Source organism: Dryobates pubescens, chromosome Z, assembly GCF_014839835.1.
Source record: "Dryobates pubescens isolate bDryPub1 chromosome Z, bDryPub1.pri, whole genome shotgun sequence".
Lineage (NCBI taxonomy): Eukaryota > Metazoa > Chordata > Aves > Piciformes > Picidae > Dryobates > Dryobates pubescens.
In genome coordinates this window covers 97091600-97111772 of record NC_071657.1, presented here as the reverse complement: position 1 = coordinate 97111772, position 20173 = coordinate 97091600, and the positions used below count along the sequence as shown (strand labels likewise).

Below are 20173 nucleotides of genomic sequence, written 5' to 3'. Positions count from 1 at the left end.
TAGGGCTGTGCTCCAAGCCCCTCACCAGTTTTGTTGCCCTTCTCTGGACACATTCCAGCAAGTCAACATATTTCCTAAACTGAGGAGCCCAGAACTGGACACAGGACTCAAAGTGTGGCCTAACCAATGCAGAGTACAGGGGCACAATGACTTCCCTGCTCCTGCTGGCCAAACTATTTCTAATACAGGCCAGGATGCCATTGGTGTGCTTGGCCGCCTGGGCACACTGCTGGCTCACATTCAGCCTCCTGTCAACCAGTACCCCCAGGTCCCTTTCTGCTTGGCTGCTCCCAGCCACTCTGACCCCAGCCTGTAGCACTGCATGGGGTTGTTGTGGCCAAAGTGCAGCACCCGGCACTTGGATGTGTTGTATCTCATGCCATTGGACTCTGCCCATCTGCCCAGCCTGTCAAGGTCCCTCTGCAGAGCACTTCCACCCTCTAACAGATCAACACCTGCCCCCAGCTTGATGTCATCTGCAAACTTACTGATGATGGACTCAATGCCCTCATCCAGGTCATCGATAAAGATATTAAAGAGCATGGGGCCCAGCACTGATCCCTGGGGCACACCACTAGTGACTGGCTGCCAGCTGGATGTGGCACCATTCACCACCATTTTCTGGGCTCGGCCCTCCAGCCAGTTCCTAACTCAGCCCAGAGTGCTGCTGTCCAAGCCACGAGCTGCCCACTTGGCCAGGAGTTTACTGTGGGGGGACAGTATCATAGGCCTTGCTGAAGTCTAGGTAGACTACATCCACAGCCTTCCCCACATCCACCAGCTGGGTTACCTGATCATAGAAGGAGATCAGGTTGGTGAGGCAGGCCTGATCCCTTGGCCATCCTGCAAGTGCACAGTGATTGCCCCAAAGATGACCTGCTCCATCATCTTGCCTGGTGCTGAGGTCAGGATGACAGGTCTGTAAATCCTTGGCTCATCCAATCAGCTGCTCTTGTGGATGGGCATCACATTGGCCAGCTTCCAGTCCTGTGGGACCTCTCCAGTGAGCCAGGACTGTTGAAAAATGGAAAGTGGCTTGGCCAGCTCGCCTGCCAGCTCTCTCAGCACCCTAGGATGGATCCCATCTGGTCCCATGGACTTGTGGGGATCCAAGCAGCTAAGAAGGTCTCTTAACTACTTCCTCCTGGATCACAGGGGAGCTATACTGCTCCCTGACTCCATCTGTCAGCTCAGGAGGGCAGTTGTCTGGAAGACAACCTGTCCTGCTATTAAAATTTGAGGTAAAGAAGGTGTTAAGTACTTCTGCCTTTTCCTCATCTTTTGTTACTATGTTCCCCTCCATGTCCACCAAGGAGTGGAGGTTGTCCTTGCCCCTCCTATTGCTATCAATATATTTATAGAAGGATTTTTTTGTTGTCCTTCACAGCAGAGGCCAGTCTAAGCTCTAAGTGGGCTTTTGCCTCTCTAATTTTTTTCCTACATGACCTAGCAACATCCTTAAACATACCAGGGGTTACCTCTCCTTCCTTCCAAAGATGATACACCCTCTTTTTTCCCCTTAATTCACCCAGAAGTTCGTCACCCATCCAGGCTGGCCATCTGCCCCTGTGGCTCATCTTCCGGCACACTGGCACAGCCTGTTCCTGAGCCTTCAAGAGTTCTTTCTTGAAGTAGGTCCAGCTCTCCTGGACCCCTTTGTTTTTAAGGGCTGTTCCCCAAGGTACCCTCTGAGTTAGTTCCTTGAGTAACCTGAATTCTACCCTCCAGAAGTCCAGAGTGGAGGTTTTGTTGCTGCCCCTCTTAGCTTGACTGCATATTGAAAACTCAATTATCTCATGGTCACTGGACCCCAGGCAGCCTCCAACCACCACATCTCCCACCAGCCCTTCTCTATTGGCAAAAAGGAGGTCAAGCAAAGCCTTACCCCTGGTAGGCTCACCCAGCACCTGGGCTAAGAAGCTATCCTCCATACACTCTAAGAACCTTCTAGACTGTGTTGAGTTCCCAGCAGATATCAGGCAGGTTAAAATCGCCCATAAGCACAAGGTCTGGTGATCTTAAGACAGCCTCTAGCTACCTGTAGAATAATTCATTAAGTTGACTCTCAGGTCATTGGAAACATGGCTGTCACCTGAAACAGGGAAAATCTTCCCTCTCCTACTGTGCTTTCTCAAACATGAGAGAGTCAATACTGTCCCTTGTTGTGACATTGCCCCTGGTTACTGTTCTTGGCAACAGTAATTTTTTTTGTTTTCCAACCACATGAAGAATGATGCTCTGCCCAGAGACCATCTTGCTAGGAAACCTACAGAATAGCTTCAGGTTAGAACTTGTCTAGTTAATGAACACTACTCAAAGTCACAAACTGGGTTTTTGCTCTGCCGGGAGTTAAAATGCCTGTTGTACTCTGGCTAACCACTGCCTCAAAAAGATGAGCTCTCACAGCTGATTTTTGTAGGGGTTGGTAAATATAAATTAACCTTCAGGTCCCTTCCCAAGAGCCAAATCCCATGACTTTACTCTTCCCTCTAAGCACAAGAACAGATGTTTGTCAGCAGTGTGGTTTTTTATGAGCTGCATGAGTCTTGGTGACGTTTGAACTTTAAACAGACATAAGGGCTTTTGCAGCACGCTTGTATGAAGATGGTGACCTTTGCCCAATGCAATAGGAGGGAAGGGACTTCTGACATGTTTTCTGTGGAAAATGAAGTACCACACTACGACTAAATAATAAACCAGCTTGTCTTTCATAGCTGGAGAGGTCTTTCCCCATCTTTACAGCGACTTGCATGCTTGTTGAGCATGTGCTGAGTGGATTTAGTACTCTGGCCTGGTTTTAAAGAGCTGGGTAGTATGAACTGACACTGGCCAAAAGCAGCTCTGTTTGAAAGTGGCACTGTCACAGTCCTGATGGGAGAAGTAAAGGCTTGACTACTGGTTACCTTACACTGCGTAGTTTTATGTAGATGCAGTGACCAGATGCTGATAACAGGGTAATAGCTGTTACATCTGTGACAATCTAACTGTGTTGGAGCCATGTAAGAAGGATCACAAAGAGGGCCCAATTCTGGAAGGTACCTGTTGGTGAGAGAACCTGATCTTTGTGACTTTCCATGTGGCTTGGATTTATCCCTGACAACTGATAAAGCTCTTCCCAGAACTGGTCCAGGAGAATTAAAATAAACTCACTTTGGATGGTGGGAAGTTAAAAAAGAGTATCAAACAATTACATAGAACTTTATGGGTAAGATAGATGACCAAGATACTGTGTGGCTCTAAAATAAGTCAGATTCATTGCTATGGACTTGATTGTTGCTGTATCTGCTGAGGCGATTGGTGGTGCTGCCTTTTCTTCTCTTCTGCAAAGGAAGCTGCTCCTTCCTGGGGTATAATCTGGTGAAACAGTTGACTGAATGAAGACTACTGAAAAACCCACCAAAGCTAGAAATTCAGGTAGTGGATGACTAGCAAATGACTAGTTTTAATTTAGTTTTATGATGATTTAAAACTATATAAAGCTTTCCTGAAGAAGGAAGATTTCCTGAAGATGCGTTCTTACACTCTCGTTGGAACAGCACAGTCACCACTGCCTCAGGCAGTACTAGTCATTTCAGCTGCAGAAATAGACTTCTCAGTCCCACCTGTGAGTAGACTCACAAGCAATTTTTCCAGCCAGAGTGGTGTAGCCCTGTGGTTTAAAAACTGCTTATGCTGCTTGTATTAAAGATCTTTTGCTCACCTCCTTGTTTATCAGCTGCGACAGACTTGACCCACTTTCTGGGAGGAATTTTCTTTTCTGAGTTATAAGACTGTTATCAGAGGCACAGAACTAAAACCTGTGTATTGATAAACTGCAGTGTGTGTCTTTTGAAACACTTTTGCCAGATTGCCTGGTACACAAATCCTTCTAGCACAGTTAGGTCCAGCTTTTATAATCAAAATGGCTTGTTCATACAGAAGCCAAAACCAGACCCCCAAATAAGCTTATTTTGCAGAATGCAACACAGAAGGATAATGCTGAAACTGACTGTCTGCACTTACCAAACTGTTATCACACTGAGTTACAGGATTTGAAACAACCAGTACAAGAAGCTGGTCTTGCTTTGTTCTAGACTTTGCATATTAGTCTTTAAAAAGTGGTAACCAGGAAGCAGTCTGACTCAGAATTGTGCTAAGGTGCTTCAGTTTTATCTTTACTGTGCTTCAACACAGTTTTGGCTTGTTCTCTTTCCATGTGGCAGCTTGATATCTAGCAATTTTAAATTAAAGGCAAGTTTATCAGCCCTTGGAATGGCTATAAACCCTGGTTCTACTAAATGCAACCACAAGTATACAGGAGCCATATCAGTTCAGCCTTATTTCTGTGACACTGCTGAAACAATGGGTCTTGCTAGACTTAGCCTAGATGTTGTAGCGCTTCTTCCCGTTTAGCCAGTGTTGCTAATCATGCAGCTTTCATGGGAGCCACACGGGTTGCTTGGCCTCACAAAGTTGCTTTGAGATGTTAGCTAGCCATCCCTGAAGAAGGGTCATAGGTTTTTGTTAAGTGAGGAAGCTGTACTAAACAGTAATTTTGCTCAGTTTTTGCTTTATGCATCAAATTTCATCATCTCTGGTAACTTCTCTCTCTTAGAACAAAGTGGAATGTTTTCTCTCAAATTAATGCATTTTTGTTCTTTTAACATTTGCAGGTTACTGGAAGCCTGTTCTGAGTCACTGAAACTTAACAGTTGTTACAGTACTTTCTGAACCTGGAGTACTGGGATAAAAGAGCCACATGTATCTAAGCTTATTTACCTTGCTTTAAGGTAGCCAAAAGGCAAAGCTTAGGTTAAGCTGAAGCGGCTGGTTTGGAAGAGATCTGAGAGAATAAACTAATTATAACCAGGGAGCTTTCTGATGTACAGCAAGCTAATGGGTAGCATATAGGGTCTTGAATGGGTCAAGAGGGCATTTAGTGGTGAGATACAGAAACGAGGCAGTGGGATAGAGCTCCGAAAACAGCTTCAGTCAGGAACTGTTCTCCATCAAATGACAAAAGTCATCTTAGTGTCTCATCTTTTCTTGGTGCTTCTTGAGTGAGTTCTGCAGCTTTTTGTTGACTCATGGTAATCAAGGCATCAATTTTGTCTCATTACATAAGCCTGTGCTGCAGTAGTAGTATTCAGCTAAAGTAATCCCAGCCAATACAGTGGCTGTGTCTACTGCTGATGGAGATAGTGCAAATGGAGATAAGGCCCCACTGTCTCTGACTGCAGGCTTAGTTTTTTGTCACTCTTCCCATCTTTGTTTGCATCTTAACACACCAGTGATCAATACTAGAAAAGGAGATTTCTAATCATTAGTACCTGGAAAAGAAGATCACACATCTTGGTGTGTGTGGTAAGTTTTACTGAAACTAGAAAGCCACACCTGCTTCTTTGAGTCGTGGAAGACATGCTGTGCTGTGTCATCAGTCATTATACTCAAGTAACAGGAGCAGTGTTGTGTTTTTCACAAATTCTGGGTATGTGAACTTCTGAGGAAGCCTTCTGAATTGATACAAAACAATTGGTGTGATAGCTCTAAAATGTGCAGGGTATTACAACTTTTTTCTATAACAGATGTATCTTTACATCTAGTGTAGTACAGAGCTTATGTTCTCAAAATGTAATGTTAGACACTATGAACTATGTACTAGGAAAAGTTACATTTCTGGTAACTAAAAGTGCTCTTTAAACATGGTGTCAGTAAGAAAAAGAAAACCAAGAAATCACTCCCTGCCTTGCCTACAGCTACCTGTGATAGTTCAGTTGCTTTTGCTGTATTGTTTTCCATGTCTCTAAGCCCAGTGCTTTAGGTAGATTGTAGAAGATTTTGATCTCTGGGGGCATGTACATGGTTTTGTACCTGTGGGGGTTTTTGAGCACATAAAGCAAGCAGTGATTAAATACTGAATTTCTCCATAACAAGGAGAGTTGTAGTGGGAAAAGTCACTCTTGTTTGCTCTGGCTGCAGCCAGTTAGTTTTCCCCACCCCATGAGCAGCACTGCAACATAGGGAGCTGCTATCTTTCCCTTTCCATCCCCCCCCCACCCCCCTTCCAGTGTCTTCTAGAGGGTCTTAAATATTTCTGTCAGTAATTGGGGCAATTGGCCTCTGCCTCACTGGGTGAACTACTAATGAGTTCCAGGTGGTGGTTGCTCACCTCTTAACTTCAATCTTCTCTGCCCCTTGAATAAAGTAGAACCCAGGACTCAGGCTTTGCTTGTGACCTGCAACTGGTTCACTTGAGCTCCATTTTTTCCTCTGTATAAGCAATAGAGCAGGTAGGATATATTGCTATCCCTCTGCCTGTTTTTATTTTGTATTTAGACTAACAGTTGTGCTCTTCTTTGAGACTAGTGCAGCTCAGAGGAAGGCTTCCTTTGCTTTGTGCCTCCCGCCCTTGCTTTGGCCACAACCAGAAGTGTCTGGTATGGTTTGGGACTAATTAGTGAAACTGTCAGCTGGCCTAGGCTGCTGATCTGGTTTCTCTGGCAGCCAAATCTTAGATCAGAAAACAAATAAAAATGTAAGTAGTATATAGTTCCAAGCCGAGTAGTTGTAGATTTTAGAATGTAGCTCATACTTTTAAATACTTTTCTCCTGTTTGCTGAAGCCAGCGCAGCTTCTGGCATTATCAGAACAATCAGTGTGCTGGTATTAGAAATATTTTGCAATCTTTGTGGTAGGAAAGTAAGATAAAGTCCTTTAAAGTGGCTGCGAGGCGAGTTGTGGGCTACCCACTCACCTACTGAAAATAAGTAATGTTTTGCTCTTGTACATTCCTCACCTCTAGGTGTCAAAAAGCTGAGTCCTTTCTTTTATTTTCAATCTCTTCTTCCTCCTAGTAGTTTTCTGGATTTCCCAAATCTCCTTGTCTGAAATTTTGATTCTTTGTCTTGTCTGCTTGTGGAAGAACATTTTCTCCACATCTGCTTTTCTACAAAGGGCAGTCTCTCTTACAGTTGCTGCCACACTCTCTCCAGCAGCATGAGGTTGACCTGTCCCAGTTTCTTTAAATCTCTTGCACACTTTCTCACCCAAAACTGTACTTTGCTCGTTCTACAACAAAGTAAACATGGTTGTTCTGGCCAAAATTCTCCTTTGCCCTCAGTAGTAATTATCAGCTGCATGGGTTCATCCCAGAATGATGACGTTTATCTGTCTGGGGTTATTTAACAGAATCATCTGTCTAATAAAGTAAGCTATGAAAAGTATTTTTCTTAAGTGAGCAGCCTTTAGCTTAGTAACTGATCTGTTTTGATTCTATTATATGCTGTGTTCTCCAGATACTATTTTTCTGATACAACCAGAATTCCTGCCTGATAGCCTCCAACTTAACTCTGAATTGTGGATTTCTTTGTAAAAGCTGAAACTGACTTTCTGTCCTCACATCAATTAAAGAATGTGTTGATCCTGGTTTTTAGGGTAAGTGTAGAGAAACATTAAAAAATTCTTCTCGGTCTCTTGTTAGTCTAGTGCGTTCTCAGTTGGAAAAGATCTCTTAGATCATCAACACCACCATGTCCCAAGGTGCCATGTCTACACACCTCCAGGGATAATGACTCAACCACCTCCCTGGGCAGTCTATTCCCAGTGACCGACAACTCTTTGAGTAAAGGCATTTTCCCTAATGTTGGATCTTCTTCACTGGAGCAGTTTGAGACCATTTCCTCTTGCTCTAGAATTTGATGCTAGGGAGAAAAGAGTTATACCTGTGTCACTAGGAACCTCCTTTCAGGTAGTTTGTAGGGAGCATGAAATCTCTCTGCAGTCTCCTCCAGACTAAACAATCCAAGTTCCCTCCATTGCTCCCCATAGAACTTGTTCTCCAGATCCTTCACCAGCTTTGTTGCTCTTCTCTGGACACATTCCAGCAACTCAAATGTCCTTCTTGTAGTGGGTGGACAAAACTGAACACAGTACTCAAGGTGTGGCCTCACCGCTGCTGCGTACGAGGACATGAGCACTTCTCCTGCTGGCTACGCTATTCCTAATACAGGCCAAGATGCTGTTGGCCGCCTTGGCCACCTGGGTACACTGCTGGCTCACGTTCAGTAGCTGTCCACTGGCACCTCCAGGTACTTTTCTGCTGGGCACATTTCCAGCCACTCTGCCCCAAGTCTGCAGATTTGCATGGGGTTGTTGGGGTTGTTTTGGCAAGTGTAGGACATGGCACTTGGCCTTGTTAAACCTTGTACAATTGACCTCAGCCCATTGATCCATTCTGTTCCAAATCCCTCTACAGAGTCTTCCTACCTTCCAGCAGATTGTTGGAGATCATGTTGGTCATGATGAACCTGCCCTTTGTGAACCCATGCTGACAGGGCCTGATCACCTGGTTGCCCTGCACATGGTATGTAGAGGCACTCAAGGTGACCTGCTCCATGACCTTCCCTAGCACTGAGGTCAGACTGATGGCTCTGGCCAGCAGGAGCAGGGAAGTCATTCTGCCCCTGTACTCGGTACTGGTTAGGCCACAACTTGAGGCCTGTGTCCAGTTCTGGGTCCCTCAGTTTAGGAAAGGTGTTGAGTTGCTGGAATGTGTCCAGAGAAGGGGAACAAAGCTGGTGAAGGGTTTGGAGCAGAAGCCTTCTGAGGAGAGGCTGAGGGAGCTGGGGTTGTTTTGCCTGGAGAAGAGGAGGCTCAGGGGAGACCTTCTTGCGCTCTACAACTGCCTGAAGGGAGGTTGTAGCCAGGTGGGGGTTGGTCTCTTCTCCCAGACAACCTGTGACAGAACAAGAGGACACAGTCTCAAGCTGCACCAGGGGAGGTTTAGGGCAGATGTTAGGAAGAAGGTCTTCACAGAGTGGTCATTGGAATGTGCTGCCCAGGGAGGTGGTGGAATCACCATCACTGGAAGTGTTTAAAAAGAGACTGGATGAGGCATTTAGTGCCATGGCTTAGTTGATTAGATAGTGTTGGGTTACAGGTTGGACTTGATGATCTCGAAGGTCTTTTCCAGCCTGATTAATTCTGTATTCTCTGTAGTTCCCAAGGTCATGCTTTTGGCCCTTCTTGTAGCTGGGTGTCACATTTGCCAATCCAGTTGACTTCCCTGGTTAGCCAGGACTGCCAATAAGCACCTAGCTCTGTAATTGCAGCTCTGATAAATGCCTGTCCTGATCTGAGTTAGAACAGAACAGATTCTTTTTGGTGGTTTTACTTTGCAGCTCAGTTTCTTCGAATTTAACAGCATTTTCCAAAGTTAATGGCATGTTTTTGCAGACAAAGTCAAGTTCTGGTAGTGATAATGCTAAAATGTTTATAGTCAGTACCAAGGATTGGTAAGGAGACCAAAGTCACTGCTAAATCTTGGGTACTGTTTGGGATGCAGAGACCCTGCAGGGACTCTAAAGTGATCAGTGAGGTTTTCTATTCCACATGTGTCATAGCTGATACAAAGCTGAGGGATCATGAGGGTCAAGCTCTCTTCTTCAGTGGCTAGTGTCCAAGGAAGACTCTGTCCATTCTGCCTTCAACTCATGTGTTTCTGAAACCAGTTTCATAATCCAGTGCCTGGATCTGGTTCCTATCTGCTGCTGAGTCCAAACTGTGGCAGAAGCCCCAGCATCACTGGTGATAGACTGATTCTGATTGCCAGTAGAGGGGTTGGGTTTGATACTGGGTTGGTATGTGTTTGCATGTACTTAATGTAAATAGTAACAATAAAATTAAAGTAGTTTAGTTTTTTTCTTTTCTGAGTCATACATCCCCCTCCCTTATTCACTTTCTTGATCCCTTAATAGCAACCATCAATTGTTTAGTGGCCAGCCCTAACTCTTGACAGAGAAAAATCAGAATAACAGTTCAATAAAACGTTGTAAAAAGAAGGTACTTTGGTGTCCAGCACTTGCTGGAGCTTACATTACTTTTTTGTTTTCATCTTAAAATAATTATTTAAAACATAACATCAACATTTTGTTCATTAAAGAGTCTTCTCTCTTCCTCCCCTCTCTTTTTTTTAATACAAAGGAATACATCTGCTTCCCTTGGGTATTATTTTTACTTGACATTCTGTGGGTGGAGAACCATTCTTACAGTGACTTCTTCCCTAGTCTCACAGCCTGGACTTCCTGTCTTTGCTTACAGGCTTTGTGTCATGTTATGTTTACAGGCTAAATGTGATTAAATCTAAGTGCCCTGAAGGCTACTGATATTAACTGTGAACTATCTGTAGGTTTTCAATGGGAACTACACTACAATTGGCCTGAACCTACGAATTAAGAGTTGTAAACTCTTGTGAACTCAGCATAGCCCCAGGTAATTATTTTAGCTAGCTGAGCTTTACTCTACAAATTTGTTGCATTGTTCCAGCCAATGATGTCCATGTGTAGGAAGTTCTTTCACCTTTTTTTTTGAGTTGTTGCTGTAGCTTTTAGGGTTAGCCAGAATCTGTTTGCATGAGCATCACAGGAGAGGTGCCTTCCATTTTTCTTTTTTTATGAAGTCTTGGATGGGCTAATTCCAGAGCACCTGAGGGATCAGGTTGTTTTCTCTGTATAATTAAAGGGGGTGGAAACCAGATCAGGGGACTGCTGCGTGTTTATTTCTACTGCCTAGCAAAATTGCACAGAATGTGTTGGTGAGTAGTTCTTGACAAGATGAAGTAGACAATATTTAACAGGAAATAGAAAAACTCCTGAAGCACGGGGAACTTCAAGGAACAATCTTCTTATAGCTGAAAGTCATGGTTTAGAGAATAATAACTGAGCCATTACAATCCCTTAAGGTATAAAGTTACCTGCATCAGAAGAGCACCCTGAGGTTACTGCTGGTACTGGTTAAGTTAAATGGAAGAGGAGGTGAATTGTGAAGATGTCAAGGCATGAGAGCTGATCTGCCAGACTGCCATTTAGCCTTGTAATCTTTCACTCAATCTTGGTCACCCTTTCCTCTGGTTTGTAGAAGCTAATGAAACTGAACATAATGTGCATTGCTGAAGTTCAGTGAGCAGTCAGCCCGCACCATTTCACAAGGTCTGCTACTGCACTTCTGGAATGTGGCACACCATTTAGATCACAGGAGGAGCAGTAATGTAAAAAATGGAAATGGGAAATTTGTGTAAGATGCATGACTAACTTCCAGTTTCTTTACTTTGGAATATACAAATGAATTATGCAATCGCTTTGAAACTGTCCTCATCTGACCCCTTATTTGCCATGTTTCGTCTTCCCAGAGTCAAAATGTCTGAAAGTAAAAATGTTTCTTAATTCCAACTCTATAGATTACACACTTCTAAAACAGTCCTAAGTACTGCATAATGTAATTGAGTCGGTCTGATGTAACAGAAAAGTGCCTACTTTTCTTTCAATGAAGCAGATGTAGAAAGCATGAAAAATATGCAAAGAAATACTTAAATGTATAGGCACCAGGAAAATTTGCATAACTGCTAGTCAAATAAAAGTTCTCAGAAAACAGATTTTTAGGAATAAATTTCACAAAGAAATCTGCTTAATGGAAACAACAAAAAAGTTTAAATCTTAAATTAATTCCCTCTTTGTTTAATGAAAACTGAGAATGTAACGCTTACTGTGCGGAATTTTTCCTAATTACAAAAAAAAAAAGCAAGCCCTCAAGCTTCTGTCCTAACTAGGTTACAGAGTGAGTAATTCTCTCCTGCTGCAGTTACACAATAACAACAAACCCCTTCATATTCAAACTTGATTGTTTTGCTGGTAGACTGTCAAACTCAGGGTAGGCTTTTTCTCCAAACTAAACAATTGTATGATTCTGTTTGTCTTGTACACGTATGTATGTGATGGCTCTCTTCCAAGTTCCTAAAGAAACCTTCCTGGAGCACTTAGAATGTATTTTAGCAGCTGGTAAAAATAAAATAGCCCATCCTACCGAAGTTAAACTCTGAAACAAAACCAGAGCAAAACACCTCAAAATCATACTATAAAAACTGAGCAATATTGGCTAAAAGAGGCTGAGCTGGAAGGCTAAAAATGTAATTCAATGAAAAGTTCTTGGTATTGAGTTGTAGCGTCCTTTTTTGAGAACAAAGATATTTGTTAAGTAGTCAACTTTTACAAACCACAACCTGCTGCTTAAATTAACCATGAGGATGTGCTATTTCTGCACATGAAAGATCTTGTGACGTGTTTGAGAAGACAGGATTGTGCCTCAAATAGCTAATGGCTTTGCCACTCTGTCATCCTGAAGCTGGGTACGCAGTAACAGAGATAAAGACAGGAAACAGGGGCTTTGAGTTTTGCTAGTGGAATCTTGCCATGACCTTGAGTAGAGCTGAAAATTGGCTCCAAACATAAAGCCATGTCCTGTGATCGAAGTGGACTTCTGAGTTCTTCAGTGTGGCCTCCTTTGTCTGCAATTCCGTTTCAGCTACTTCTGCCATTTGCATTCTGGCAAGCTTCAGCTCTTTCTTCAATCATTGAAGCAGAGTAGGGAGAGAGGCCTTTGAGATGTTTGATTTGAAGTTGTTTCAACCTACTTCATGAAAAGCTTTGTGCTTAGAAGTTGAACAAGTGTAGTTCCACTTGCTCTTGTGTTTAGTTTTGCTGTGCAGGTTGGTAAGCATCTGGAGTGCTTTGCTGCATCGCTGTCAGCAGCTAAGGCTACGTGTGGGCAGTTCTTAGGATTTCGGATATCTTCTGGAAAAAATTCCTTTGCTTCATAGGAGGCTTTAAATTCCTGCCAAACTGCCATTATTGACCATAGTGATTTTTTTGGTGTATTGGGATCAAGTGTATTACTAAGCATATACAGTTTCAACATGCACATCACAAGCTTCTGTCGCTGCTCCTACTGCTTCACTCTCAATGTCTTGTCAGCTAACGTGGTATAGAGGAATAAGCTTACTTTAAAACTCTTTAAGTAACTTACCTGATAGTTGTCTTGACATGTGTGAGCAGAAATCTAAGTACTCTCATCCTGTGTGAACTTCTTTGATATGTTTTCAGCACTGCAGTTTGTTAATATAACCAGTAGGGTTGGGGTTTTTTTTGGAGTCAGTAATGGCATTTGCCATCCAATTTGCATATGGAGTATCTATGTGCAGACTTTTGTATTAATGCATGTTGGGGAAAATACAAAGGTTAGATTGCCCTTGTTTACTTTGTTTTAAACTGAAATCTCCCTTTTTATTTTATTTTTTTTAAGATTTTGCTACTCTTATAGCATTACCTAATGTTTCATCTATACTGTTGCTCAGGGGACTGAAGGAAAGGGGATAAAATGACAAACTTGAGTTTTATGAGGTCATTGCTGCTACAAATGTCTCTTCCAAAGCTGATTCTTACCTGATTTCTCTTGTTAGAAATAAGTTACAGATCTGAATGGAATTGTCAGAGTTCTTGATTGCTGTTTTGGCATGACTGCCAGAATAGTGGAAGTGGACTTTTAAGAGAGGAATAGGTAATAGTCACAGGGCCTATGTTCACATTTTGTACTTGAATCTCAGTTTCCATATTAGTAATTCTTGAAGATTTCTGCATGAAAATAGTGTACACAGGGTGGCATGTAAACACAACTTTAAATCTCATTACCTTGAGGTGCAGTCTATTCAGAGTGTCTATATTTTGCCTTGGTGTCTCTGCTGTTCTCTTGTTCCCTTCACCTGCATGAAAACTATTTGCATGAAATCTTGAACTTCCAAACTGCAGCAGAATCTGTATGTATATTTGTTTTGTGTTCTGTAAACACTGACCAGATTACAGTGAATAGAACAAGGCTGATAATTCAGATACAAGTTAACATGGGGTGGTGACAAAGGGGGGGACACAAGGCAGCTTGCCCTCAATAACTATTCAGTCATGTGAGTGGCAAATGCTTTTCTTAAGCATAATCTTGGTTCAGTATGTGGCAACTTACCGAATTCTTGATGGAAGGACTTAGAACTCTGTACTTTACTAACCTACTTATCTGGTGGGCAACCTCAGAATCTTTCTGAAGTAGACTTCTAGAAGAAACAAATTTCTGTAAACAGAATTTGGTAAGTGTGTACATTGCATGATACTTAAGAAATTTGAGTTTTGCATGTCTGGTAGCTTCCTCCATGCATGTTTAAAAATATTTATTTAATTTTTTTTTTTTATTTTAACCAGATGTATTTCTTGTGTTTTTTTTTCTCCTTTTTTTCTTTTTGTTGTTTTCCTTCCCCCAACAGCTGGCTTACCCCTTGGTGTTCTAAACTTGGCCAAAGTAAAACCATATCAGAGAGGCTTTTTCTGTAATGATGACAGCATCAAGTATCCGTTCCATGACAGTACCATCACATCCACTGTCCTCTACACAGTGGGGTTCACCCTGCCCATTTTCTCTGTAAGTAGCTAATATATAGGTAGCTTTGGTGATGGGAGTATAATGTATTGCCTTTCAAGAATTCAGCACTGTGACTGAGGTGAAGATAGTCTATATAAGCAAAATCCCATATATGTATACTCATATGCATGTGAAGGATGTTGTTGCTACTTTCTGTTTACACAGAAAATCTGGAACTAATGCTAACTACTAGTATTGCTATTCTCATTTGTCTTAGGGAGCAGAAAAAAATGGGGAAAAATGTTTAAACTCTTACTAGTCTAGGCTTCTATCACTGGGGAGAAAAGTACTATGGGTTTAAAAAGTGCTATGAAATAATCACACATGTTGTTTCAGAATGGCTTACTCTGACTTCAACACTCGTCATGTTAAAACTTGCACTGTAGTGGAGTGCACAAACCTGTAGCTAGTGACTGTTACTTCCATATACTTCCTGCACAAATAAGTCTAATTTGGGCTCCTTAGGTTTAAAAGGTAATGCGACTCTTTTGGCCTCTGTATCCCATTTTCAAGGGTTTAAAATGTAGCTGCTTGTAGAAAAGAGGCTCAGTGTTAAGACCACATGATTTTTACAATGAACAGTTTAACTCCTCAGTAGATTAGTAACAGTGTTTTAAGCATGATTGTGTCCAAGTTTTTAGTAATCTCTGAGATGGTCTAGACAACCAGAATATAACTCTTCAGAATAGTCTTGAACTTGAACCTCAAACTGTATCTCATTTCTGCCTGCAGTGGCTGACCACACCATATTAAAGATGGTAATCATATTTGGCCTTCTGATAGTCTAAATCAGTAAATAGTGTATCTTAAACTGGTTTAAAGATGGAAGCAGTCACTTAAAACAAGTAAACAGAAATTTGCAGAACTTCTACATGCATTGCTCTAATTTCACTTACTTTTTATTTACTAAAGCTTGCATTGGACCTATGCAGTAAATAGAAGGTAGACACAACACTTGTTATCATTAGTACAGAATAATTTTTGAGGACAATAGCCTGGAGTTTGTAATTTTAATTTGTATTTACATACATATTCAGCATAACTTGAGGAAAAATTCTTTTCTGGTAGAGTTAACTTGTACCTTTATATGTTCCCAAGTGCAGCTCTATGCAGTTTTGGACTTCTAAAGAGTAATTTCAGTTGCAATTAGATAATCTGAGAAATAGGAAGATAAAAAATATTTAAATATTAAGTCATTCAACAGTTTGAGGAAGTTGTTCCTGTAATAAAAAGTCAATTGAGTTCAATTTAACCTAAAAATGTAAACATCTCAGGAGTGTTATAGACAGCTTATGTAACTTTAACTACCACGGTATCTGGAATTACAGTTTGGAATTAAATTTGTCAGTGATTCCAGTCTATTCTGATGCTTTTCTTCTATGATGCTTTTGTAGGATTCACACAGTGAATTTTTCTGTTGCCTGTCTTTGTGCAGGGCATTGGAGTATATAATTGGAGCAATCACTTCTGCCTTCTGTGCTGAGAGAGATTAAAAAAGTAATAGTTGCAGCTCTTCAACAACAATACAGGTCATCCTAGACCAGTTTTCTTCAGTGTGAACATTTTACAAACCTTAAAGCAACACCAGAATTCTGGAATCTAGTGAGGCTTTCTTAGTTTCAATTTAGATTTAGGGAGTTCTTTAGCCATATGAAAGAGGTGAAAATTGATTTATGGTTACTAAAACCTTAGAGGTAAGGTGAATTGTTGGCATGAAGTGAGTAGATCTGCATTCCTACAACTTAGAGTTGAACGCTTCCTACCTTCAAGCTTGGCTTTATTCAAAATGAATAGGGAGAGTTGATGAGTCTGGGAACAGGAGAATCTGATGTTCAGACTGAGTTTTGGTTTGAGCTGACTCAGTGGAAGCTTGAGACTTTTTCCAAGGCAGCTTATGTTTTTGGAAGTAGTATGTTCCAAAGTCAGTATGCTCATCATGGATGCAGCAGGATCATGAAAAATTACAGGGCATATATATGCTGATCATTCCATACCTAGTCAAAAATACTGTCTTCACATGAGACTTGCAATAAGGGAACAGGCAGCTCAATAAAGGAATTGATGGTAAAAATTGGATTTAATACTATGCACATAAGAGAAATTGCATTTTGTGCAAATATTTATTCTCTAATCAAAGACTACTTTGAACAGGATAGTTGTTTGTAGTAGGATGTACATCTCAGCTTTGTCATATCACAAAATAGGAAGAAGAACTTGTGGTAGGTAGTTAAAGGAATCATATCTGCAATGTGTGGAGAAAAAAAAATAAAGTAATGGAGTGTGTACTTCCCTTCCCCTTAGCATTCCACAATATACAGATATTGCCGACCCAGGTATTTAGTTCTTAGTTGCTAAAACCCCATGAAGACTCAGCAGAAATGCTGAAAATACTCTGCATATGTGCCTTGCTGCACTAGTGACTTGCTTTAGAGTGTGGTAAGAAATGGCCAGAACATCTTGCTGTATAAGGTCTTGTCCAGATCAGCTGTTGGGGGTAGGTCTGTAGTGGAATATTAAACAACTTTGAAGTAAAAATACATCCAAACCATGATACTTATCAGTAGTGAGTAAGACATAGATACTTCATTGCTAAAAAGCCTCTGCATAGAAGAAGCTAGGCTGCTTGAACATTGATATGTATTCAGAACATTTAAAGAAAATTTACAAGACCTGTTAGAAACTCAGGGGTCTTCTCAAAAAAAAAAAACCAAACAAAAAAGTGCTCTTAGCAGTCACAATTCCATTTATGTTTCTGGTCTCTTTTAATTGCCACCTTTTCTGAGGAAATCAAATGTCTAGGAAAGGAAATCAAGTTGTTCTTTTCCAAGTGACACTTCACAGTACACTACTCTTCAATTTGCCAGCCTGTTTTCTGTGCCTGCATGGGAAGCACAGTTCTTGTACTAGAATTTTCAGAGCCTTGGCAGTGCTGTGGGAAAATGAGTCCCTTTGGGTGTCTAGATGGGTGTTAGAAAGCAGTCCCCATCCGCAAGGACTGCCATTCCAAGAATCCCAGAAGATCTTTCCAATACTTGTACCTTCCCCTCTGAGATGTTCAGAAAGTAATTCTACATAGTCTAAAAGCCATGACTAGTTAGAGGATAATGTCTATAGACTGCAGATCTAGAAATATTTTAAAATTGGTCTGCCATTTTTAGTCTTTAGCTGTCTGCCTGAATTCAGCTCTTCCATATATATACAAATAAAGAAATGTCAGTGTCTTTCTCTTGCAGCACAGCCAGCCATACCTATTTGCACGTCTTGCTCTGATTTTTCCTGATGACTTCTCCACGTAAATTTTCTTTTCCTTCCATCATCTTGCTTCTTAAAGTCACTGCCTTCAGTGGCACTTGTGCAACTTCCCTTTGGTTTAAGGGTAGGTGTGACTGGGCGAAAAACTGGCACAAGGCAAAGGAGGCCTCTCGGAAGCAGCTTTCAGCAGAACAGAGCAACTTGAGAATTGCTGAGTTTCTGCTGTCTACAACTACCTGAAGGTAGGTTGTAGCCAGGTGGGGGTTGGTCTCTTCTCCCAGGCAACCAGCACCAGAACAAAAGGACACAGTCGCAAGCTGCACCAGGGGAGGTTTAGGCTGGATGTTAGGAAGAAGTTCTTCATAGAAAGAGTGATTGGCCATTGGAATGGGCTGTCCAGGGTGGTGGTGGAGTCACCATCACTGGAGGTGTTTAGGAAGAGACTGGATGAGGCATCTGATGCCATGGTTTAGTTGATTTGATAGTGTTGGATGATAGGTTGGACTCAATGATCTCAAAGGTCTCTTCCAACCTGGTAAAATTCTATTCTATTCATCTGCTCCCTGTGCTAGATTTGAGCAGAGTGTCTGTAGTTCCCTGGGAAAGCTTTGCCTGGCTGCTCTGTTCAGCATCTAAAGGGACAATACCAACTGGTGAGTTTCTGTAATAGGACTGATTCCTGTAAGAACAAAATATTTGTTCTTCTAACTCAACTGAAGTGAATCCCTTAACCATTGCTACTAAAACAGGTAATGCAAATGCTGATGTACCTCACAGGGGAAGTTTTCAGTAGTAAACAGAGTTTTGAATAAGTCAGTTCTCTGGGATGAGCTCTGCTACTTGGAACTTCTTTGAGAAAAAAGCAATGTTAAGGGTCTGCAGCACATAATTTCTCCACCTTGAACACATCCAAAAGGTATTTAGGCAGTCAGGTCACACTGAAAACAATGTCTGGATAGAAAACTATTCAGAAAAAAACACAGACCAACCCAACAGAACAAAAAAAAAAAAGAGGAAAAAAAAAAATCCCCAACCACAAACAACAAAACACCCCCTAACCCAAACCAAAAACATTCTTTGGTTGTGGCAAAAGCCAGTATTATCCTGATGCCTCCCTGAAAGGTACCTATATAGCTTTCATCCCACGCAGCTTTTTACCTGTTCAGCATTAGGTTGAATGTTTGCAGAAATGTCTCTTTTCTACCATGTGTATCAGTGTTCTGAAACTAATCTTTTATGCTGTTTGTGAAAGGGATAGGTGTTGCAAGGAAACTTACTGGGAGCACTTACCTGACTTAACAACATAAATACCTGCTGGTCTAATTCATGTATTTCTTGAAGGATGAATGTGGCAGCCTGATAAAGCAGGAGACTGTAATGAAACCTGTTGAAGACTGTTAAGATGGTGTATGTGCACTTAATTTTTTTGCATCAGTGTCAGAGCTTTATGTCCCACTATTAATAGTTTTGCAACTGAAATTAAATGTGTTGTTTGACATAACTGGAATTTTGCATCCTTTACCTTTCAGATTACATGTTAATGGTAGTATTATCTGTACATGACTTTGCCTTACCTAGTAAAGGAGAATAGTGAAGAGGAGCTCTTGAAAAAGAGTGGTGATTTATCTTTGTGTCTTTTTGATATATTCATGGTACCTTTTTGTGCAGTGCTGTTGAACTTGATAATCTGTCATGAGTTCCTGATACTAACTGTTCATCTGGTACTACTGCAGATCCGTATCCTCTCTGAAACCAAGCTTATTCTGAGGACTAATTTGTCTCTTTGTGTATTCAAATGCTGTTTAAATCTGTCATGTCAACCCATGTTTATGCAGTGCGAGGGGTCAATGTGCAGAGTGATGCACTTCGGCTGAATTGATGCTTAATTCCTGTGTGAAATCAGAGCTGTGGAGGCTGAGAAATGGCAGTTACTGCATTCACCTTTGCCACCATTTCTTCCTCATCTGTGGTGAGGGAGTACTGGTGGCCTTGGTTTAAAATTAGGTGAGATCCAAGGACCCCACTTCCAGTCTGGTATTTGTATGAAACTGTCTTGCCAGATGCAGTTTATTTAAAATAAATGTACTGTAGCTACTTGATTGTTAAGTCTGTGGACTTGATACTGTATTTTTCTATCCTGCAGGCACATTAGTCAATAGTGGAGAACATAAAACACTGTATGGAACTGAGTGAAACAGTTGGCAGCTTGAGAGTGGAAGATGCTTCAGGCAAGGGCTTTAAAAGTGCCAAGTGGAGCTTGGTTATAACTGAGAAATCCAAGCAGTCACTGTGGTTTGGAGTTGTTTTTGAGGGTGTTATTTGGTAGAGTACATGAAAGAATGGAATGAAATGAAATAGGGAGCATGTTGGGACAGAGAGTTACAACTTAAAACGTAAATTAAAAATATTAAAATTAAATAAAGCAAAAAATCCCAAACACTATGGAAAAGATTCTTTTCTTGTCTCAAGTCATGGCCCATTACTAGTAACTTGTTGCTGATATCCTGGACTTGACCAGAGACTCAAGTGGGTAGTGAAAAAGGGACAGGGACTGCAGCAGAAACAGAGAAGAGCAGCAGGGCAAGTAAGTGAAAAAGAGGGCAAGTTCTTTAATTGAGCTGACCCTTTTGTTTCTGTTGCTCTGTCTCAC

General features: G+C 41.4%; 1 protein-coding gene across 2 annotated transcripts in view; it reads left to right on the top strand.

Annotated features, from left to right (window-relative positions):
- Window positions 1–20173, top strand: part of PLPP1 (phospholipid phosphatase 1) — a 74962-nt gene that overhangs the window by 5457 nt on the left and 49332 nt on the right. Inside the window, exon 2 of one of the 2 annotated variants that reach the window (XM_054178578.1) lies at window positions 14117–14271. The exons of the other annotated variant lie outside the window; for it this stretch is intronic. Coding sequence (XP_054034553.1) covers window positions 14117–14271 — 155 coding nt within the window. The remainder of the gene's footprint in view (window positions 1–14116; window positions 14272–20173) is intronic. 2 annotated transcript variants of the gene reach the window in all.